Source organism: Neolamprologus brichardi, chromosome 13, assembly GCF_056152115.1.
Source record: "Neolamprologus brichardi isolate AB-2024 chromosome 13, ASM5615211v1, whole genome shotgun sequence".
NCBI lineage: Eukaryota > Metazoa > Chordata > Actinopteri > Cichliformes > Cichlidae > Neolamprologus > Neolamprologus brichardi.
Window position 1 is genome coordinate 29,595,009 of NC_142116.1, and position 18,280 is coordinate 29,613,288.

At 40.2% G+C, this 18,280-nt stretch overlaps 1 protein-coding gene across 2 annotated transcripts in view; it reads left to right on the forward strand.

The window, feature by feature from the left end:
- The window catches only part of ttc27 (tetratricopeptide repeat domain 27), an 86,286-nt gene extending 70,263 nt beyond the window's left edge, over nt 1-16,023 (forward strand). Inside the window, exons 17-20 of one of the 2 annotated variants that reach the window (XM_087850427.1) lie at nt 2,267-2,464; nt 10,713-10,824; nt 14,723-14,823; nt 15,770-16,023. In XM_087850427.1, coding sequence (XP_087706553.1) covers nt 2,267-2,464; nt 10,713-10,824; nt 14,723-14,823; nt 15,770-15,895 — 537 coding nt within the window. In that variant the 3' untranslated portion in view covers nt 15,896-16,023. Of the gene's footprint in view, nt 1-2,266; nt 2,465-10,712; nt 10,825-14,722; nt 14,824-15,267; nt 15,456-15,769 lie in introns of those variants that run through there. The other variant, XM_087850428.1, reaches the window with a different exon arrangement.
- The last annotated feature ends 2,257 nt before the right edge of the window (nt 16,024-18,280 follow it).

The following is an 18,280-nucleotide window of genomic DNA, read 5'->3' on the forward strand; positions in this document are numbered from 1 at the left end:
AAAGTCAATCATAACGAAAGCAAATGGTAGATAAGACTCAGGGGAATGAGGCAGAAATGACAAATGAATGACCAGAAAGACAAAATATCTTCAGACTGATGCTGACACTGCACTCACTCCTCTGTTGCCCACTGAGGTGGAAAACTTGGAAAATCTCCACATGTCCATGGATGAGAATAATGCCAGTCAGGGTTTCTGCTGCTGGGTTTCAGAACATTTTTGAGAATATGATCTGACACCTGATGCTCACGAAGCTTACGAGTGCCAATCACAGGGAAACGGATAAAGGAAATGCTATGCATTTGTTCCGGTAAGGTTAGCATAAAGTTATGCATTAGACTCTGCCAGGCTCATGACAGGACAACACACTGAGTCACACTGTACAAAGAAATAAAAATTCAAAATGAATACAATTTTGTCAGCTTAAAAAAATCAGGGGCTGAGTTGTGGTTCAACACTAACTACAGTGCAGAGATGGCGCTTCAGTAAGGTCAGAGAGATATATCAGACAGTTGATTTTAATTTTAGTTTTATTCATACAGCAACAAACCAAAGCAACCGTTGCCTCAAGGCCCTTTATATTGTGGGGATAGGTTAATTGATTATTCTAAATTGCCCATAGGTGTGAATGTGAGCGCGAATGGTTGTCTGTCTCTGTGTGTTAGCCCTGCGACCTGTCCAGGGTGTACCCCGCCTTTCGCCCTATGACAGCTGGGATACGCCCCAGCGCTCCCCGCGACCCTGAAAAAGATCAGTGGAAGCGAATGGATGGATGGTAAAGATCCTGTATAATACAGAGAAAACCCCAACAATTAGACAAAATGCCTATAAGCAAGCACTTGATGCTGGAAAGGAAACACTCTCTTTTAACAGCAAGAAATCTACAGCAGAATGTGCTTCATGGGGTTAAATGGGGGCTATAGTTGCACATGCATTCATTTCCTTACAGTTACTGTTCACAGGGAGGAGATTTTCTTTTCCATTTTTGGATAGAAATGAACTTCCTAGAAACTTTTTGCCTGTTATTCTTGTTTTCTCTCAACACAGAAATGAGTACTTTTCCACCTAATTTCACACCCTGACACTTCAACACGAATCTTAATCCCTTTTAAAAGCAAGAAATCTGCGACAGAACCAGGCTTAATCAATTTCAAGTCAGTTTTTATCTAGAAAGCCCCAAACATTCACCTCAACGCTCTTATTATTGTAAGGTAAAGGCCCTACATGCAAAGTGGTTCCGGTACATTAACGGTGATTAACGGGTGCGGCAACACAAATCAGTAAATCATATCTTCCATGATAGCCACCACCAAGTTTATTGCAAAGTAACTGATGGAGGATTCAGGGTCACCTCATCCAACCTTAACTATTTAAAAAAAGGAGCATTTTAGGCCTACTGTAATCTTAAAACTAGAGAAGGTGTCTGTCTCCTGAATCCAAACTGCTTCCACAGAAAAGGGACATTCTCCTTTTATATACTCATAAATAAGCCTGCAGTCTCAGAGCAAAGTGCTCTAATGGGTTGATACGGTATTATAAAAGTGTTTAAGATAAGATGGGACCTGACCATGACAGCTATTGAAACCTTTAATCTCCTCATGTTTGTATATGTCCAGCTGATGGCTTTTTGTCCTTACCACCTAAAAGTTTGCTTGTTGTAAAGTCAACATGTGATGCCTAATGTCGGTACTAATTTTGACTTTGGCTCCTGGATAGCCATAAGATTTACACCCACTCATACCAAGAAGGCGGCTTAAACCTAGATGTTGCAACAGACTTAGAATGACTTAAAAAGTTATGATTGGCTTAGTTTATGATCAGACCAAAACTCTATTGGTGCAATTGGCCTCTGATTACTCATCTGTGTTCCAATAGTAAGCTTAAGTATTACATGCAGAAGTTTTCTTCCTTGTGTTATTTGTTTTTCATTTATTTATTTTTTGACTGTATTATTTATTTATTGTACTAATAACTGTACTAACTGTGGCAAACTGGCATAATTACCATTAAGACATGAGCAGACTAGTAACTCTATTTATTTAAAGACTTCTGTAATACCATCACAAATTCCAGTTTAAAAATAAAAACTGAAAACCGCATTTCCCATAAGCCCATTATTTTCCATCCAGCCTCTCAGTCATTGGAGTTTTAATGGTCTTGAGCAACGTTGCTGGTTGGATTAACAGTGATTAAGGTTGCAGCAACACATTTAAATCAGTAAATCAGATCTTCCATGATGATGTTTAAACTTGTTTTTTCCCATCAGATTCTGCAGATCTTGGTGAAAGCAGTTGTTGAGAACTTGACAGACAGCCAAGGTGAGCAGGCAGGAGCCCTCCAGTCCAAACTGAAGGAGCTCCTAGGTCGGGTCAGTTCTCGCCACAGCAGTGACGCTGAGATATGGCGACAGTATGCCCTGCTGTATGGTGACGGCCACAGCTCCAACCCAGAAAACGACGACAAGGTCAGTAACATGCACTCGCATGTCTTTGTTTGTTTGTTTGTTTTTGTTGTTTTTTTATTCTAACAAGTCTTGGATCTGCCAGTTTCCACTTTACAACTATACAAAGGGTCAGACCAGCTCTTCATTCAAAGCATGTGATTCCAAAGGGTTGGTTTCCTAACAGGTAATGCAGAAATCCGCAGGAAACAACTTCACATACAAGTTCATTTTCATCTGGCACTTGTTTATATAAAAAACCAAAGTAAAGGCACCTAAACATTAATAAAAACTAAATGCACTTAAATCAGTGGTGTGCGGTGACTTTTACAGAAAGATAATCCTCAACACAAACATTTGTCATTATCTTAGATAAATTAGATCAAATTAAAACATACCATTTGTTTTTCTTTCTATTAATGTACTGTCTGTAGCTTACATTATAAAACACCTTGAGGCAACTGTTGTTGTGATTTGGTGCTGTATAAAGTAGAGATGGCACGATACCACTTTTTTATGTCCGATACTGATATCATAAATTTGGATATCTGCCGATACCGATATGAATCTGATATAGTGTTTTTAAATCAATAAAACTGTTTTTTTAATATCTTGCTGCCATTTGTATAAGTTCATATTCAAGTTTAAAAAAAACAAAAAAACACTAAAGCTATTCTGTTATACCTGTATGCAAAAAATACACTGCACCCAAAATATTTCATAGTTCAGCAAAACTGATCAATCTAATAAACTTAAACCTGCTCCATCCTCCCTATTCTGGTATTTTAAAGAGTAAGCAACCTAACTAGTAGGTTCTAAAACTCCCATCAGAAAAATAAAAAAATAGGGAACCACCCCCCATCCTCCACCTCATGATGCTTAATCGACGTAATCAACTTTAATTTGATGCAGTGTGGAAAAAATGCACAGAAATAAATTATTTTTCAAGAATAATTAAATAGATTCAACATCTTTCTTCAACAGAATTGCAGACTGCACAGATGGTATCTTCCCAAAGGAAAAAGTACTACAGTTTACTAGGGTATATTAGACTTAACAGTTACTGTATACAGTAATGGACTTCTATATATTTTACATCAGATTAAAACTTTGGGTGTAAGATTCGGATAATTATTTATTAAAAGCAACACATTTTAAATGAGAATAAGAAAGAAAAGTATGTCTTTGTGCCCCCTTTTGCCTGTTCATGCCCTATCGCCCCCCCTGGCTAAACCTTGCTAGATCTGCCCCTGCACAGTTACCAGCCGTCAGCTACGTAGAAAAAGATCCTGGTGTAGAAAGTAATATTAAATAAATTCTAACAACAGATTATCAAGCTTAAACGTGCTGCTGTTGTTCAGCCGCTGGTTTCCTCTTTCTGGCACGAAGTGGGCGATAAACAAACAAGAAAGACGGACTCGCGACAGAAAAGCCGATCAGCTGATCATTGATCAGTTTGACGATTGAAGTAGCAGCGGGAGAGAGAGAGAGAGAGAGAGAGGCAGTCGCTCCATATATCTGTTGTTAAGCTTAACGTGGGAATACTTTACAAACATTCAGAGATGGACTTGCACACTTGCTTTACTTCTCTCTGGGAAAACTTCCTCGGAGATGAAATGCCGGATTGGTAGCGAGGCTACAAATACACACAGCCGCTCTATCACGTGACCACACTGCTCCGACGTGCTACGGTTATGAGCCGAGTTACGCCATGTCGCAAGATTTGTGAGGTGCTTTTTTGATATTTAATGGATCGGATTACATTTTTTATTTCTCTCCGATATCCGATCCAGTAATTTACGTCAGTATCGGACCGATATGTAATATCGGATCGGTCCATCTCTAATATACAGTGGGGCAAAAAAGTATTTAGTCAGTTTCAATTTCAATTTCAATTTCAATTTCAATTTCAATTTTATTTATATAGCGCCAAATCACAACAAATGTCGCCTCAAGGCGCTTCATAGATACAGAGAAAAGCCCAACAATCATATGACCCCCTATGAGCAAGCACTTTGGCGACAGTGGGAAGGAAAAACTCCCTTTTAACAGGAAGAAACCTCCGGCAGAACCAGGCTCAGGGAGGGGCGGCCATCTGCTGCGACCGGTTGGGGTGAGAGAAGGAAGACAGGATAAAAGACATGCTGTGGAAGAGAGACAGAGATTAATAACAGATATGATTCAATACAGAGAGGTCTATTAACACATAGTGAGTGAGAAAGGTGACTGGAAAGGAAAAACTCAATGCATCATGGGAATCCCCCGGCAGCCTACATCTATTGCAGCATAACTAAGGGAGGATTCAGGGTCACCTGGTCCAGCCCTAACTATATGCTTTAGCAAAAAGGAAAGTTTTAAGCCTAATCTTAAAAGTAGAGATAGTGTCTGTCTCCCGAATCCAAACTGGAAGCTGGTTCCACAGAAGAGGGGCCTGAAAACTGAAGGCTCTCCCTCCCATTCTACTTTTAAATACTCTAGGAACAACAAGTAGGCCTGCAGAGTGGGAGCGAAGTGCTCTAATAGGGTGATATGGTACTACAAGGTCATTAAGATAAGATGGGGCCTGATTATTTAAGACCTTGTATGTGAGGAGCAGGATTTTGAATTCAATTCTGGATTTAACAGGAAGCCAATGAAGGGAAGCCAAAACAGGAGAAATATGCTCTCTCTTTCTAGTCCCTGTCAGTACTCTTGCTGCAGCATTTTGGATTAACTGAAGGCTTTTCAGTGAGTTTTTTGGACATCCTGATAATAATGAATTGCAGTAGTCCAGCCTGGAAGTAATAAATGCATGAACTAGTTTTTCAGCATCACTCTGAGACAGGATATTTCTAAATTTAGAGATGTTGCGCAAATGGAAGAACGCAGTCTTACATATTTGTTTAATATGTGCGTTGAAGGACATATCCTGGTCAAAAATGACTCCAAGGTTCCTCACAGTGTTACTGGAGGCCAAGGTAATGCCATCCAGAGTAAGAATCTGGTTAGATACCATATTTCTAAGCTTTTCAGCGCCGAGTACAATGACCTCAGTTTTATCTGAGTTAAGAAGCAGAAAGTTAGTGGCCATCCAAGTTTTTATGTCTTTAAGACATTCCTGCAGTTTAACTAATTGGTGTGTGTTATCTGGCTTTATGGACAGATAGAGCTGGGTGTCATCTGCATAGCAGTGAAAATGTATGCTATGTCTTCTAATGATGCTGCCTAGGGGAAGCATGTATAATGTAAACAGAATTGGTCCTAGCACTGAACCCTGTGGAACTCCATAATTAACCTCAGTGTGTGAAGAGGACTCTCCATTTACATGCACAAATTGGAGTCTATTAGATAGATATGATACAAACCACTGCAGTGCAATACCTGTAATACCTACAGCATGTTCTAATCGCTCTAACAGGATATTATGGTCAACAGTATCGAATGCTGCACTAAGGTCAAGAAGGACAAGCACAGAGATGAGTCCACTGTCAGAGGCCATAAGAAGATCATTTGTAACCTTCACTAATGCTGTTTCTGTGCTGTGATGAACTCTGAAACCTGACTGAAACTCTTCAAATAAACCATTCCTCTGCAGATGATCTGTTAGCTGTTTGACAACTACTCTTTCAAGGATTTTTGATATGAAAGGAAGGTTGGAGATTGGCCTATAATTAGCTAAGACTGCTGGGTCTAGAGATGGCTTTTTGAGTAAAGGTTTACCTGCAGCCACCTTGAAGGCCTGTGGTACATAGCCGATTATTAGAGATAGGTTGATCATATATAAGATCGAAGAATTAATCAATGGCAGGACTTCTTTGAGCAGTTTTGTAGGAATGGGGTCTAAAAGACACGTTGATGGTTTGGAGGAAGTAATTATTGAAGTTAACTCAGAAAGATCGATTGGAGAAAAAGAGTCTAACTTAACATCAATGGAACTAAGAGTAGCTGTTGATAATATTACATCTGTGGGATGATTTTTGGTAATTTTTTCTCTAATGATAAAAATTTTATTTGTGAAGAAGTTCATGAAGTCATCACTAGTTAACGTTAAAGGGATGGTTGGCTCAAAAGAGCTCTGACTTTTTGTCAGCCTGGCTACAGTGCTGAAGAGAAACCTGGGGTTGTTCTTATTTTCTTCAATCAGTGATGAGTAGTAAGCTGTTCTGGCTTTGCGGAGGGCTTTCTTATAAAGCAACAAACTATTTCTCCAGGCTAAATGATGATCCTCTAAATTTGTGACACGCCATTTCCTCTCCAGATTACGAGTCATCTGCTTTAGGGTACGTGTTTGAGAATTATACCACGGGGTCAGGTACTTCTGATTAGAGACCTTAGTTTTCACTGGAGCTACAGTATCCAGAGTCGTACGTAGTGAGGAGGTGAAATTATTAACAAGATAATCGACCTCTGTTGGGGTAGCGTTCAGATAGCTGCTCTGCTCTGTGTTGGTACAGGGCATTGACGATGATAACAGTGGCTGGATTATATTCTTAAACTTAGTTACAGCGCTTTCAGAAAGACATCTACTTTGATAAAGTCCACTCTCCACTGCTGCGTAATCAATTATTGTAAATGTAAATGTTATCAAGAAATGATCAGACAGGAGAGGGTTTTCAGGAAACACTGTTAAATGTTCAGTTTCTATGCCATATGTTAAAACAAGATCTAGAGTGTGATTAAAGTGGTGGGTGGGTTCTTTTACATTTTGAGAGAAACCAATTGAGTCTAACAACAGATTAAATGTCATGTTGAGGCTGTCATTTTTAGCATCAACATGGATGTTAAAATCACCCACAATAATTATTTTATCTGAGCTCAGAACTAAATTAGATATAAAGTCTGAGAAATCAGACAGAAACTCTGTGTAAGGCCCAGGTGGACGATAGATGATAACAAGTAAGACTGGTTTCTGAGTTTCACAGCTGGGGTGGACAATGTTAAGCATCAGGCTTTCAAATGAATTAAAAGTCTGTCTTGGTCTTTCATTAATTAATAGACTGGTGTGAAAAATTGCTGCCAAACCGCCCCCTCGACCTGTGCTTCGAGATTTCTGGTAGTTAGAATGACTCGGGGGTGTTGATTCATTTAAACTAACATAATCATCCTGCTGCAACCAGGTTTCTGTAAGGCAGAGTAAATCAATTTGTTGATCAATTATTAAGTCATGTACTAACAGAGACTTGGAGGAGAGAGACCTAATATTTAATAATCCACATTTCACTGTTTTACTCTTTGGTTCAGATGTGGATACTGTATTGTTCTTTCTTTGTAAATGTTTAAGTTGTTTGTTGCTGGTTTTTAGTTTGTTTTTTGTCTTTTTGGAAGCAGACACAGTCTCTATGGAGATGGGTTTTTGGGGGGGTAGCAGGAGGAGAGAAGCTGCAGAGAGGCGTGTAAGACTGCAACTCTGCTTCCTGGTCCCAACTCTGGATAGTCATGTTTTGAGGGGTTTAATAAATTTGTCGATATTTCTAGAAATGAGAGCTGCTCCATCCAAAGTGGGATGGATGCCATCTCTCCTAACAAGACCAGGTTTCCTCCAGAAGGTTTGCCAATTATCTATGAAGCCCACATCATTTCTGGGACACCACTCAGACAGCCAGCAATTTAAGGAGCACATGCGGCTAAACATGTCACTCCTGGTCTGATTGGGGAGGGGACCAGAGAAAACTACAGAGTCCGACATTGTTTTGGCAAAGTTACACACCGATTCAATATTGATTTTAGTGACCTCCGATTGGCGTAACCAGTCAGCCACCGATTGTGCAAGTTCCCCCACTTAAAATGATGACAGAGGTCAGTAATTTGCACCAGAGGTACACTTCAACTGTGAGAGACAGAATGTGAAAAAAAAATCCATGAATTCACATGGTAGGATTTGTAAAGAATTTATTCGTAAATCAGGGTGGAAAATAAGTATTTGGTCAATAACAAAAATACAACTCAATACTTTGTAACATAACCTTTGTTGGCAATAACAGAGGTCAAACGTTTACTATAGGTCTTTACCAGGTTTGCACACACAGTAGCTGGTATTTTGGCCCATTCCTCCATGCAGATCTTCTCAAGAGCAGTGATGTTTTGGGGCTGTCGCCGAGCAACACGGACTTTCAACTCCCGCCACAGATTTTCTATGGGGTTGAGGTCTGGAGACTGGCTAGGCCACTCCAGGACTTTCAAATGCTTCTTACGGAGCCACTCCTTTGTTGCCCGGGCGGTGTGTTTTGGATCATTGTCATGTTGGAAGACCCAGCCTCGTTTCATCTTCAAAGTTCTCACTGATGGAAGGAGGTTTTGGCTCAAAATCTCACGATACTTGGCCCCATTCATTCTGTCCTTAACACGGATCAGTCGTCCTGTCCCCTTGGCAGAAAAACAGCCCCATAGCATGATGTTTCCACCCCCATGCTTCACAGTAGGTATGGTGTTCTTGGGATGCAACTCAGTATTCTTCTTCCTCCAAACACGACGAGTTGAGTTTATACCAAAAAGTTCTACTTTGGTTTCATCTGACCACATGACATTCTCCCAATCCTCTGCTGTATCATCCATGTGCTCTCTGGCAAACTTCAGACGGGCCTGGACATGCACTGGCTTCAGCAGCGGAACACGTCTGGCACTGCGGGATTTGATTCCCTGCCGTTGTAGTGTGTTACTGATGGTGACCTTTGTTACTTTGGTCCCAGCTCTCTGCAGGTCATTCACCAGGTCCCCCCGTGTGGTTCTGGGATCTTTGCTCACCGTTCTCATGATCATTTTGACCCCACGGGATGAGATCTTGCGTGGAGCCCCAGATCGAGGGAGATTATCAGTGGTCTTGTATGTCTTCCATTTTCTGATGATTGCTCCCACAGTTGATTTTTTCACACCAAGCTGCTTGCCTATTGTAGATTCACTCTTCCCAGTCTGGTGCAGGTCTACAATTCTTTTCCTGGTGTCCTTCGAAAGCTCTTTGGTCTTGGCCATGGCGGAGTTTGGAGTCTGACTGGTTGAGGCTGTGGACAGGTGTCTTTTATACAGATGATGAGGTCAAACAGGTGCCATTCATACAGGTAACGAGTGGGGGACAGAAAAGCTTCTTACAGAAGACGTTACAGGTCTGTGAGAGCCAGGGATTTTCCTTGTTTGAGGTGACCAAATACTTATTTTCCACCCTGATTTACGAATAAATTCTTTACAAATCCTACCATGTGAATTCATGGATTTTTTTTTTCACATTCTGTCTCTCACAGTTGAAGTGTACCTCTGGTGCAAATTACTGACCTCTGTCATCATTTTAAGTGGGGGAACTTGCACAATCGGTGGCTGACTAAATACTTTTTTGCCCCACTGTAAATACATTGTATTGAATTACATTTGTGCCTTTCAGCACTCTGCTTAGACATCTTCAGCTTTCTGCACTCCTTCCTGACTAAAGAATTGTAAATTTGCTGAGCTCAGAAACAGGCTAAATCTTGATTTTGAAATGTACATTAATCAAAAAAATGAGCTAAATTAAAAGGCTTGAGCATTGTGTGGCGTGTATGTGCAAATCATTAGAAAAAAGCTACTGGTCTCTCAGTTTGTTCAGTTCCAGTCATTAACAAAGTGAGATGAACACACCCATAAATGGAGACTGCCACAGTATATATCAGTATGAAACAAGCGCAACTTTCAGCAACAATTGTCCTTTACATTCATGCCACAAGATCAGAGTAATATGAATGATAGATGCAGACTGGTGTGGAGCTTTTTTTAAATTTTTATTTATACTTAAATTTATTTTGTTTTACAAAATGAAATAATACAAGGTTCCTTGTACTAACAGAATGCCACTGACTGATGTAATATACCGCATAAAATACATTTGAACATTAAAATAACATTTACAAACCTCATAAGCATGTGGTGGAAAAATGTTACCATGATGGCCTCACAAGTCAAATCTGTAGTGTAATCCCTGTTGTTTAACTTTGCTGCTTGAATCGTGTATTTAGTTGAGCCACACAAAGTGGCTCAACTAAATACACGATTCAAGCAGCAAAGTGGCAATAGATGGCTTTGAAAACACCCGTTTGTAGGTTTGGATGCCTAATGATCCAGTGGATATTTGGCTAACAGAAGGTCTCTTATAAATCCTCTATTCCTTGAGCACTCCTCAGTGAATCACCATCAATTATTCACTCTTGTTTTACTTTTGGTTTCCAACAGTCTCCTTGTTTGGAAATTTAAAACAAGTCAAGGGTAAAAGTGGGGGCTGCATTTGACTACCACAATGGTACTGCAGCTTCTGTGTTTTGTTTTGTTTTTCCAGGCACTGCAGTTCCTGTCCAAGGCCCATCGCTGTGAGGTTCAGGGAGGCGGTTGGGAGAAAGAACCTGCTCTCTTCAAGGAGGTGATCAAACAAGCTGTCCACATGGGAGAAGGTTAGCTCACCACCCAGCTCAGTATGCCCTCATAGCCATTTCTCAGAGGAATGAAAGATGAAAGGATGGCGATGAGATGGAAAAGCGATATCTCTGATTACAGTTTAGATGATAATCTCCTCAAACCTTTGATGTTTTCATTACAGTAAGACAGATTCATAGAGTTAAACACTGGAGAGGCAATCAGAAGTGACTTTGAAAAAAAGAATAATAATGCTGTGAGGTATTAAATGTGTTTGCATTCGCCATCAGTTTATCCTTCCTCCCTCAACTAATGTTAGCCATGTTCCTGGGTGTGATGTTTGTGTTCTTTAAAACACAATTCAAATCCCTTCACTTTTAAATACTTCAAATACTTTTAAATACTTGTGTGTTAGATTTGATTGTCAGTGAATAAGACTGGATTTTTGTGCATAAGTCTACATTAGTTTAGTTAATATTTGTATTCAATATAATAATAATAACGATCAATGCCTCATGCTACATATAGTCTGTGGGGTTTTTTGTATGCTGTCTGTGATGCAGCATTACAGAGGTACTTCTGATCATCTGATTCTACCAGGATCACAGTACCATCTGCTCATCTGCAAGCTCTCTTCAAACCAATGTTCAAACCAAAATTCTCCCATATGTGTTAAAATCCTTGCACTGGCTTCCGGTTGAGTATAGATATCAGTTTAAAATCCTCACTTTTACATTCATGTCCCTACAAGGTGAGGCCCCCACTTATATCACTGTGCTTCTCCAACCCTACTCTCCAAACCAGATCCTTAGATCCACTGATAGTGGTCTTCTAACCATTCCATGGACCCGTTTGAAAACGAAGGGGGGATCCCGCTTTTCAAACATTGGCTCGAATATTATGGAACAGTTTACCTCCTCCGCTACGCACCATCAACTCTGTAGCTACTTTTAAAAAACAACTCAAAACACATCTGTTTAGACAGGCCGTTAGGTAATATTCATGTGTAGTATACTGTTTTAGTGGATATGCTATTATACCCTCTTTATAGTGTTTTATTTTTCGTTTGATATGCTTTTATTCCCTTGTGAAGCACTTTGAAATCACTTCCTGTTTTAAAAAGAGCTGTATAAATAAATTTTACTTACTTACAATGTTTTATTATCTGAAAGAGGAACCCTTACATCCTCTAAGATAAAAACAGCAAATGAATTATTCCAAATACCAAAAAGGTAAATTATATATGCAGTGCATCTGGAAAGTATCCACAACACTTGTTCCACATTTTGTCAGGTTACACCCTTATTTCAAAATGGAAATACATTCAGTTTTAATTCACGTACACAATATTGCGGGATTGGTGACTTTTTACTTAGAGTGTTTTTAGTTTTTTGGGTGCTGTGCAGCTTTTCAACTCAGTGACCGCCTGATATAGGGAGAGCCTGATCAGACCCAGCTGCCCTGCTAGGCTTCCTGGCACTGCCCCACCTGGCCACAACGAGGGAACTCTTTGGCCTAAATGCAAAGTGTCCTCTCTCAAGGAAATTGGGCTCATCATCTGGCCAATACCATCGCTGGCACACATCCACATGCTGTGAGGATGTGAGATCAAGGGAAAAATGAATGCAGTCATGTACGGAGAGCCTTGATGATAACCTGCTCCAGAGTGCTCACTAGGCCGGACTTGGCCGAAGGTTTATATACCAAGAGCACACAGCCAAGATAACAGTGGAGTGGCTTCAGGACCACTCTGAACATTCCTTGAGTGGCCCGGCCAGAGCCCCGACCCAAGTGATCATATCTGGAGCGATCTGAAAATGGCTGTGCAATGACGCTCTGCATCTAACCTGACGCAGCTCGAGAGGTTCTGCAAAGAAGAATGGAAGAACCTGTTCAAAAATAGTTAGACTTGAGGCTTTAATATGCAACATTTGGAGTTAGGCTGTTTAGCTTCTGCTTAAACACAAAAACATCTGGTTGATAAAACTCTTGATCACCTCCCTTACATGACAAAACGACAAACAAGTAAAGTGTTGAGAATGCTTTTGTGATGTATTGGGTAAGCGTTCAGGGTCACCTGATCTATTTTTGCCAATAAGCTTTAAAAAAATGTAAGCGCCCAGTTTGTCTCCCAAATACAAACTGGGCACTGGTTCCACAGAGAAACTTGAATCCTCTACCTCCCATTCTACTGTTAACCCTAAAACACTAATGTCAGGTGATTTTCACCCACGTAAAACTGATAGTGTTACAAAACTATCAAAACCACATTAATATAGTTTTTTGCTCTCACAAGTAAACTGAGAGTAAAGTGTTGTATTGAGGTGATATGGTAGTATGAGTTCTAAGGGGCCTGTTACTTCATGTAGTATTGGCAGTTGGGCATGGAGGACCAGATCTTTGTCATGAGCTTCTCTTTTAGGTGGAGAAGCATTCAGTGCGTTCGATGCATTACCTGTTCTTTGGGATTGGTACCTAATCTCATAGTTGGACATGCTGGTATCTCCCCCCTGACCTGATTTAAAATGTGTGAAATTTAAAAAAATATAGAAGCTGTTACTAGAAATCAATGATATAAAAAATTTAAATTTCAAGGAAAAACCCCTGAAATTGTCTAGCATAAATTCTTATAGTGTCCACTAATGGAAAAGGGGTGGAACAATTACTGTTAAATGAAAGTGTCCAAACTGAACCACTGAACAACAGCAGCTTTAATCAGGGAGGTGATCAAGAGTTTTATCAACCAGACGTTTTTATGTTTAAGCAGAAGCTATACAGCCTAAGTCCAAGTACACATTGTTTAATAGTGTTTGAGTACAGAAAAATTACAAAACATTTTGGGAAAGCTACAAACATCAGCCACACTTGAATCTAGGACTCCATCCATCTATCTTCGTCCACTATCCATGGCCAGGTCGCAGGGGCAGCAACCTAAGCAGAGTGGTTCTGCTCTGAGCCCCTAATTCCTCACCCTATCACTAAGGGAGAGGCCAGACACCCTTCGGACAAAGCCCATTTCCACCGCTTGTATCCACGATCACGTTCTTTCAGTCACGGCTCGTGGGCATATGTGAGGGTAGGGATGTAGATCGACTAGTAAATTGCGATCTTTGCTTTTCCACTAAGCGCTCTCTTCCCCAAACTGGACCAGTACAACATCCGCATCACTGCAGCTGCAGCACCAATTCGTCTGTTCCCGTCACTCGTCAACAAGACCCCAAAATATTTAAATTGCTCCACTTGGGGCAGGAATTCGTCTCTGACCCGGGGTGGGGAATCCACCGTTTTCCAGCTGAGGACCATGGCTTCAGATTTGGTGGTGCTGATTCTCATTCCCACTGCTAGGATTCCCAAAAGTACTAAAAGGTTGGGAGTTGATTACATACACACTCTATGAAATACTCAAATAGAGGTAAATATTCGCCAAAAAATGAGCTGGACACTGTCATACAGTAGAAATGCCCAATCATTCTGAAATGGAGAATAACTCAAGTGTTACCATCTGTAGGATTAGATTTTGCTTTTGTTTAAAGACAGAAGAATAAAGGGAGAGGGCTTAGAGAAAAGATAGCAAAATAGTACTTCCTAGTGAGTTTAGAAAATGTGTTGCTGTTACTTGACTACAGGTCTTGGTTGAACTCTTTCTAATCCCTTTAATCTCCCCTCCATGTTGGGGGCATACTTGTGGGTTCCCAAATGGTCCAAACACACTCCAGTGATACAGCTCACACAAGCAATGAAATGCAACACTTTTGAGGGTTTTGGAAGACACCTTTAGGATTCCTATATTTGATATTTGCGCTTGTGCACGGTTGTCCCAAAGAATTAACTACTATGGTAATAAATCTGATTTCTGACTTTCTAAATGCTGCTTCTGTGCTTAGATGCAGAAGCTTTTCCCTGCATTCTCTAAGTCTTTCTTTCTCTGCATCACAGTGGCACTCAGTTGCAGTGTGAAGAAGAGTAATCCAACAGAAGCTCTTCAGATACTCTCCTCTACACGCCTCAGTCTCAGGAGTCTGGCCACCAAAGCCAAGGTAACATTAAGAGACCCCCACTTAGCACGAAGCAGATATCTGCCTCACTTTATAGACAATTTTCCTGATCAGGAACTAGGAGGAGGATTGAGTTTAGCCTGTCCTACTGTGTGTGTTCTTACTGTAGCAATTGCTCCTATAGGACCTCTTTCAGTGATGTTTTCGGGTTGTTCCTACTGCTTGTCAAGTACTTCTGACCTGCCCTGAAAAATTAAACACTAAACCTTGTTTGCACCTATTTTGCATTTCCCTTTGTTTACGGACATTTAATGTATATTGTATACCAATATTAGACGCTGATATTAAAAGATAAGTAAATTTTCATACCATCCATATAAGTAAAAGCTTAGGTTTAGGAGTGCTATGATCACTGATTCATTTTCTTTCTGTTCTTGGCTCTCCATGATGTTAGTAAGAATGGGCTTCCTTATATGGTCATTCTAGGTGTACAGCTTTGGCTATGAGCAAGAAAGCCACACCTTCCTTCCTCACTTCACCATGGGAAGCCAATCAGAAGAAAAGTTGGCTTGAAGAAATGCAGACCTTAAAGGGGGCCAGACTAAATGACTTTCATCAGACACAGGGTGAAGTCAATGGTTGCATCAAGGCCTAGTATAAGATAAATAAAGATTATTTTTAAACTGCAAAATAACAATAAGTCTGGAACCTCTTTAGCTCGTGGTCTTCACTCAGTAAGTGACGATGGCAGCACATGCTCATGCAGATGTTGTCAGCATGCAGCCTGACACAAAATCTTTACCAGGTTTGACACCATTCAAATCATCTGTTCTGCCTGAACAAACTCATCCAGCAGGCGATCAAGACAAATGTCAGACGTGAAGATTTATAGACGTAGGCGTTTGGGTTGTTAAGTCGTTCTTCTCAGTGGTATAAGTTAACATTAATGACTTTATAATTGACTCTTCCATTGTAAATCGTCTTCCAGCAAATCCACACAGACGTGGCCACAGGGAGGATCCATGCTGAGCTGCAGGACGGCGTTACTGCTGTGGAGCAAGTCATCACCGAGCTGCAAGATCTGAGTGGGAAGCTGCGTAACCAGTCACAGTGACCATCCATCTCTAATATGCCCCTTTTGTGGCAAAAGAGAGAACCTTTGGTTCTCAGGGGTCCTCAGTAAGACTCAGTAATAAAGACCCAAACCAGCTCTACACCTGCATTTATCATCACAGTGTATTACTGAACCTGTTAAATAAAGAAAGCCAAAGGACTGAATTAGTAATCCTATTTTTATATGTCCACTTTGAAATGTAAACACTCACTGGATGGCATCTTAAAATACAATGTTAAAAATTTGAATGCTTGCTTTGAATTTTTTTGTTGTAAATGAAGTGATAAAATCACCTTTATCTGTGATAAACAAAGTGATCAGTTGACAGATTTTGAAGCTGCATCCATACAGAATAGGCTCTCGGGACAGGATGCAGCTTTAGGTCATCTGTAAATATTTAGATCCCTCTCTCATCCACTGAAGAGACACATGTAAATGTAGTAAAAAAAAAAACAGGCCTAGATTGTAAAAATGTGATTGGTACAGTAGGTTACTGTACCCATTGTGGTCATTTCTGCAGAACAGAACATGGAAGAAAAATCGAGCCTCTATTCCAACTTCTTTGTCGGACATATTTCAAGATGCATACTCTAAAAATCTTAAATCTGGCTCTTTCTTTTTTTTATACCTATTCAGTTCAGTTTCATTTTATTTATACCCCCTATCAGCAAGCACCGGGAAACACGACAGTGGGAAAGAAAAACTCCCTTTTAACAGGAAGAAACTTCCAGCAGAACCAGCCTCAGGGAGGGATGGCCGTCCCCCACGACCAGTTTGGGTGAGGGGAGGAAGACAGGACAACGACATGCTGTGAAGAGAGCCAGAGATTAATAACAAGTAATGATTCAGTGCAGAGAGGTGACTGATTCCCCAGCAGGCTACACCTATTGCAGCATAAATAGGAAGGATTCAGGGTCTCCTGATCCAGCCCTACCTCATCTGAAGTAAATCCGCAGTCCGAGAGGGAAGTGCACTAATGGGGTGATATGATACTATAAGGTCATTAAGATAAGATGGGGGCTGGTTATTCAAGACCTTGTATGTGAGGAGCAGGATTTTGAATAAATGAAGGGAAGCCAATCTAGCTCTAGTTGTGCTAAAATAATTTTAGTCAACTAGAAAATGGCACTGATCTTAACCAGCCTGGAATAAACAAACGGATGTATTGGTGTTTGTCTTGTCTTTCCCTTTCAGCCAATAATACATGTATGCATCCAAATAGTTGCTAAGACTAGATTTGTATGAGATAGTGGTGTGCTACTTTATAAACTACCACTAGCTTAACAACTTGCATACATAAACTTTACATGCTAATTGGTAAATGGAAAATGGACTGTTCATATAGCGCTTTTCTACTCGAGCACTCAAAGCGCTTTATACAATAGTAACTAACAGATTAGTAAAGTCCTATAAATGTACACATCAAAGCTGAAGTCAAATTATTTTCTATACATTTACATTAAAAATGATCCAAAAGGCACAACAGTAGCACAACAGTACAGTGACTCATATTAAGAAAGGTGAGGCTGCTATTAAGGTGCTTATGTCAGCAACAAAGTGATAGATACATAAATGGCAGCAATTAAAAAACATCCAAGCAGAATGTTTTATTAAATCTGAGTTGTTTTGATATTGTAGCTGTAGTCTAAGTTCTTTCTAGAATAATTCAAAATGATTGACTTTTTTTGTCCTTCATGAATATTTAAATGAAATTGATTCCTAACACCAAGTCTTATCTCTTAAAGAATTGGTTGCATAAAGAAAAATTGTATACTAGGGAAGCAGACTTACCTTTCCCCTTAATCTCCTAACTATCTAAGTTTAGTACTCAGCTCTCGAACACCACCTCCACTCATTGTGTTCTAAGTTATAAAAAGGCTATTAAAAACCATGAGCCACGCTCTGATGCTCTGCGAGATCATTTCCCAACTCATCCGACATGGTGAGCACACACACACACACGCATCCCATTTCCCTGCAGTTCATACAGGGAGGAGACCACAATTTGTTTCCTCAACTAGAAGGAAAATGACCTTGACATTGCTCAGGTTTTTTAGCTCCCTTCTTTTTTCACTGTATTGGAGCTTGTGTTTTATTTTTCTCTGCTCATTTGTCACAAGAGCCAGAACCTCTGTTTTGAAAGTGTTACCACAGGACTTAAAGGCCCCTATAAATGGATGATCTCGCATGAGGGAGTGGAGCACTGTGACAATGTAAAATGTTGATGATTGCACTTTGACAGTTGCCTTCATGGTAAATTCTCTGAGCTAATACTCATGTTTGAATCCACATTTCCAGCCTCACTCCAGTTATTAAATAAAAATGGCAAGAAGAAATGACCTATTTTAAGCTCTGGATCATCATTCATGACCACATTATATCACA